The sequence below is a fragment of the Onychostoma macrolepis genome, chromosome 06 (genome assembly GCF_012432095.1).
Source record: "Onychostoma macrolepis isolate SWU-2019 chromosome 06, ASM1243209v1, whole genome shotgun sequence".
Taxonomy (NCBI): Eukaryota; Metazoa; Chordata; class Actinopteri; order Cypriniformes; family Cyprinidae; genus Onychostoma; species Onychostoma macrolepis.
In genome coordinates this window covers 20,871,803-20,877,802 of record NC_081160.1, presented here as the reverse complement: position 1 = coordinate 20,877,802, position 6,000 = coordinate 20,871,803, and the positions used below count along the sequence as shown (strand labels likewise).

Sequence of the window (6,000 nt, the reverse complement as noted above, 5' to 3'; positions counted from 1 at the left end):
TCGCAGTAACTGTAACTGATTTCAATTACATTTATTTTGTCATTAAATTACGTAATCCCGTTACATGTAACTAGTTACTCTCCAGGATCAACAAAAGATGTTGATCCCAGAATATGTCTTACTTGACAAAATTACAGCTTAATTTACGTTTTCTAATTTCCTTAGGGAATCAGCATGTGATAGAAATGAGTTGCCAACTCGCCTCGACTTAATCCACGGTATACCGAAGTCTGCCACTAGGTGCCATTCTCCGCTCTCCTTGAACACCATTGTTGGGTGTTGAATGTGAAGCGAGGTGTTTTTCTCCTCCTCCAAACCTGTGATGAAGCCGTGTTCCAATGAAAGCAGGTGGAATTCCCCCTTTCAACCAATGGCGCTCTGCCCTCACAACAATCCTTTCGAAAAGGATGTGTGGGCTCGGTTATGGCGCTGGCGTGAAGTTGTTGGAAACGGACAAGCCCAGGAAGCAGGATTTTGGCACTACTACACCACCTAAAGCTTAGGGCTGCCCGCTTGAATGGGAACAAGTGAGCAGACCATTAATATTTGCTCAAACGTACACCTTGGGAGCCACTTCGGCGACGTCGGATTGAAGATAGTGATTTCTACAAAAGTTGCTCTGTCAAAAGCGAGCACGCATGAGAAATAAGAGTAACCTCGGGCTAAAAAAGGCATGGATCGCAAGAGTTAGACTGAGTTCTGACTCCCCTTGAGCTGTTTGTGTTTTTAACTGAGGAGAAGGACTAAAACAGTCACCATGCCTGCCAAAACAAAGTACAATTTAGTCGATGATGGACACGATTTGCGGATTCCTTTACATAACGAGGAAGCATTCCAACATGGGATTAATTTCGAAGCAAAGGTAAGTTTCTTTTTCAGCGGCATGTTTTGTTTACATCCTGCTGCGAATCCTGTTTCCAGTCCCAGGAAACATTTAAAGTTGTTTTGCCACTTTGTCTACATTCCGTATTGTCAATTTAATTGAGCGCGTCAATTCTGATACCACACTAAGCCCAACTTGTCGACAGGCGATCTAATACATTTCATCTCGTTGGCTTTGATTTCCAGTATATCGGTAGTCTGGATGTGGCTCGACCCAACAGCCGTGTGGAGATTGTTGCGGCCATGAGGCGGATAAGGGTGAGTTTTTATGGAACCAGTTTACTTTTACTGCTTCCTAGAGTCGAGTTAGCTTACAAAGTTTACAAATGGCAGTATTTATGTATTCGTTGGTATTCTAATAAAGCGCCACGACGTGACTCGAGCCTCTGTTCCACACGGGTGGTCTCTTCATGCCTCGAGCAACAATCAAAATACAAAGAAAGGACACATCAATGAGCAAATTGCTTACAAAATGAAAAGGTTGGATATTGATAGCCCTGTCAAAGTTGCTTTGATACACATACACCGGTTCTGTACGATATGTCGCCTTTGGCAACCACAGTGTTTGTGGATTTTAATGTGTGTAAACAGAGAAGAGCTCTTTGAAGTGGGGGTCCTCTGTGTAAAGCACTTAAAGGGCCAGTTTTGGCGCCCACCAATCATACTGATGAGAATGCACTGGCTTCCTGTGTAGCTAGACCCCCTTGATAAAGATATCTTACAGTGCTATCATGTTTTGTTTAAAGCCATTTCCCTGTTGGTAGATGGATTAGTTCATTTAAAGTCCTCATAATTATGTAGAAAGCTAGTGTTTACTGCTACCTACTATAAAAGTTCACTTTAGCAGGCACATTTTGTATATCATCGCATTTGAAAGCCCAAAACTGTGTTTTATATATTTTTTTTTTCTTCATAGTTTTCCTATTTCACTTAATGACACAAATGTCCTCGGTTGTATGATGCAACATATTCAGAATGTGTTATTCTCCTTCCACTTATAAAAAGTAAAGGAAAACAACAGGTAACTGATAACATTTCATTCTTTAACACTGAGGTTTTATGAGTCTCAAATGTGATCTTCAAACCAGCCTGTTGTTGTCATTTAGCTGTATTCATGGCAGGTTGTCTAACATTCACTTCTTTATTTCTGGCAGGGAGAGTTGTTTTACCTGTAGATATCTACTTCCTTTTCCTGGTAAATTTTGCATTGTGTGGCCCGGCTATTGCTATTACAGTGAAACTTGTTTGAGGGAAGTGTGATATAAGAGGTGGTTTGAATGTAACAATTGAAAGGCTTTTTATTTCTTACCAACATCCTGGATTCCAGCATGGCAGCAGACACCAGGTGCAAATGATCCTATTAACCTTTTCAGTGTGCTGGACCCCCTGCTATGGTCTGCTGGCTAACGGGCAACCATACATGCCTTTAAAGCAGGGAATTATTGTGTGCTAAAGCTCAAACACAAAAGTTACACAAAACCAATCATGCTGTAGCAGTTAAGTAGTTTTAAGTTAAAGCAGTGACGGCATTGTTCGAAGTTAACTTGTTTGAGCTTGCAGTATACTGCCCTACTAAGACAAGATACACTGACAACACTGAAACTGAGAATGTATTTATTTATTTTTGGATTGATTTCATATCATTTTTGCACACTCTTTTCTACAAATGTAAGCATAGTTAAGTCCAACCTATACTTCACGGGACAGATAACTATTGATTTGTAACATTTTGCACTTTGTTTTTGCTCAGCACATTGCAAGTAATATTTGCTTAAATATCACTTAAAAACCATATATACATATTTTCCTATTTGGAATATGAGGAATGTTGAACAGTTGCATTTGGAGGGACTGCTTTATGCAATCATGTTGACAAAAGAGATCCTACTTGTTTGGTTTCAACAGTCCCATTCACTGTAATTTATTTGGCAAGCAGTTTGGCAAGCAGCTTCTCTGTATTGTTACAGTCTATTATTTATTGCTCTCTGTTTGTTGCTATTGTGTACTCTTTTACAAAATGCACATCATGGCGTATGATAACATGTTTCAACATAGGACATTTCCATCAGTCCGAGGAGTCATGTAACATCTCTAGAATGCAGTTTGCAGTTTGCAACTTTAGACTGGTAATTTCAATGTGAAAGTTTCATGCAAAGAATGTAGTGCATAAATAGCTAAATGTTTAAGTATAGTGTTAAATATAATTCTGCTGTCAGTGCTTTCTGTTCTCCGGTATTTCACTTTGTAGGATCATATGATGTGGTATCTGTAAATGAAAGGAGAACCTTTCAGTGGCTGTCAGAAATCATTTCTGTTTAATCTGCCTTTGATCTTAATCGCCATCACCTCGATAAAGGAACGTGGGATGAAGAGATCCAGTGAGTTGTGAATGTATTAGGTTTAACTTAAATCGAATAATGTAGAAGTGTAAATATTGAGGTGAAATCAGGTGCCTCAGACATTTTGGTCAATAGTTACATTAAAAACACACACAGAGAGACACTCTATTTGTGCAGGAAGGGGTGATTTAGAGTACATTGGGGAATTAAAAGCTTGAAGCCTACAATCACTGGCAATTTTCACCACACCCAAATTCCATTTACGGAGTATAATAAGCTGGAGTCCGAAATGTTTATGGCCTGTTGTCATGTTTTATTTGGTGCAAAGAATGTTTGTTATTTTAATCATCTAATAATAGAGATATAAGTGTAAACATATGTGTAGATCTCTTATAATAGCTTCTAGGCTTGGGCGGTATCCAAATTTTGATACCGTCAAACCTCCCTATTTTACCTCGGTATACGGTATTACCGTGAATAATAAAAAAATTATGACATAAGGCTCAGACAGTGTCACCAAACTGTTGGCTTGTGCCTAAACCGTTCAGAAACTGAATACCAAACACTAATACTGAAACAATAACAAAATAACATGCACAACAATATTAACAACTTTTATTAGCAACAAATAGCAGTTTAGAAAAAAGTGCAAATACAACAGTCAAACAGAATTAAATTAACATGAACATCCAGAACAGTTTTTGCGCAGAGATGCGCACACAAATCAATTAAATTAAATCACACCGCCTGAACAACTTTTAATAACAAAGAGCAGCTTATAAAAAAAGTGCAAATAGACCCACAACAGTCAACCAGAGTTGAATTAACATAAACATCCATATTATAAAAAGTATTGCAAAGCGGCTGTCGGTGGACCTAGATGTTGTTGGTCCTGCATCGGGAGGCGTTGAAACTGTTGCACTGAGTGAACTCGGGTCCATCCTCGCAGCAGTGAGTGGATGGTGGTTTCGTATATGCGACCTTAGGTTCGAGGTATTTCCATCTCTCGCGGTCACCTTTTCGTTGCACAATTTGCAAATTGCCTCGTCCGTATTTACCGCCTCTCCCTTCTCATTCGGTCGAAACCCGAAATACTGCCAAACTGCAGAAGTTGTGTTCTTTTTCGAGACCAGGTCACTTGGTGCGCGACTCGCCATCTTTCCCCCTCTCTCTCTTTCTCCTCCACACGGTCACGTGATGACAACCAAGCATACGCATTTGTAGCCATTAAATAAATTATATTTAATATTTAATCCTTGTCTCCTATATAAGTGCATTGTTTTTTTATGACGGTATAACGGTATTGAAACTAATACCGTTGCTATTTTTAGATCCCGCGGTATACCATATTACCGTATTACCGCCCAAGCCTAATAGCTTCCCTTATGTCCTGAACAACAATTTAATTTTATAGTGGTTTGTTATTAGACTGCCAGTTTCTTAGCTTCACTTTATTTCCACATGAAGCTTTCTCGATTTGCTATCTTTTTGTTCTTGAGCATCACAATAAATGGCTTCAAAATCCACTTGGGCCCCAAGTCTTCCTTGACTTTGTAAGCCTTTGTAGCATCGAAGATGGAGATTCACTTAAGCAGCTGTAGCAGTTTGTGTTACACCAATGTGTGACAAGTGCCTTCATTGAGGACTAAATTATATGCCTACTTGAATGTTTGCTCTAGCTTCGTTGATTTACGAGATACCTAACAGACACCTCGTAAGAAAGGACCTGATCGTGACATTATCTTTGTGGAGATGATTAGCATCGAGTAGGTGTCACTGTCAGATTTGGAAAGGGGAATATTTACGGTCTTGCAATCCTCCCGTAAAAGCTTTCAGACTCATAGCCCAGCGCACTTTGCTCTTATTGCTGTGCCTCAAATTTATTGCATTATATATATTGTTAGCTTTAAGATGGTCAAGCCTCACTCTTTGCAAAAATTGATGACCTGCACTTTAAAACGGCACCTTAATTAACTGACTAAGTGATGTTATTAACGAGTTCTTTTGGGCTGAGATCCTTCCTTCCAACATTGTGGAAGTGGAAATGCTGACTTCTAATTTATAGTTATGAATAGCGTTTTTATTTTTAAGGCTTTTTCTTCATTGATTCAAGCTAAAATTAGGTGGTTTTTGCCTTGTTATTCACTGCTGTTATATCTGGTGGATACCAGTCCCAGCTGAGCCCTGTCTGCAAAATGAATTGCCTTATGTTCATATGGCAGCATAATTTTAAAGACATTCCCTGAATCCGAATGTGAAAGACCGTAGTGCCTCATTCCCCCGGCTGTGCACTCTTACCAAAGCCATATTATCTTTAAAATAAAGGTTATGTGCAATAGAAGAACCATTCTAGCTTCCCCAAAGAACCTTTCAGTGAACAGTTCTTACAAGAACCACTTTTTTTTTTTTTTTTTTTAGTGTGAGGAACCTATAAAGAACCTTTTGTGCAATGGAAAGGTTCCATGGATGTTAAAGGCTCTTAAAGGCCAATAAAGAACTTTTATTTTTAAGAGTGTACTGTTACTGGTTTCACAATGGATTTCTACTCTACAGGGTTAGGTAGAGGGCTAAGGGCAACATTTGGGACAGGGCCAGTAACTCTGAAGTTGTCACTGAATAGATGTTTTTCTGTTCTCCCTCAGTTATCTGTTGAAGCAGAAAGGTCACAAAGAGTGTTCCAGTGACCATTATTGATTCTCCCTTTCTGTTCCCCCTCCATCAAACACCTTTTGGAGGGAAAGCTTAGAGTTTAGTCTAACTGTGGCTGCATGGTTAATGT

General features: G+C 39.2%; 1 protein-coding gene across 2 annotated transcripts in view; it reads left to right on the top strand.

The window, feature by feature from the left end:
• The first annotated feature begins 246 nt into the window (after positions 1 to 246).
• nos1apa (nitric oxide synthase 1 (neuronal) adaptor protein a) overlaps positions 247 to 6,000 on the top strand; it is a 129,143-nt gene continuing 123,389 nt past the window's right edge. Inside the window, exons 1-2 of one of the 2 annotated variants that reach the window (XM_058778545.1) lie at positions 247 to 862; positions 1,069 to 1,140. In XM_058778545.1, coding sequence (XP_058634528.1) covers positions 758 to 862; positions 1,069 to 1,140 — 177 coding nt within the window. In that variant the 5' untranslated portion in view covers positions 247 to 757. The remainder of the gene's footprint in view (positions 863 to 1,068; positions 1,141 to 6,000) is intronic. The other variant, XM_058778543.1, reaches the window with a different exon arrangement.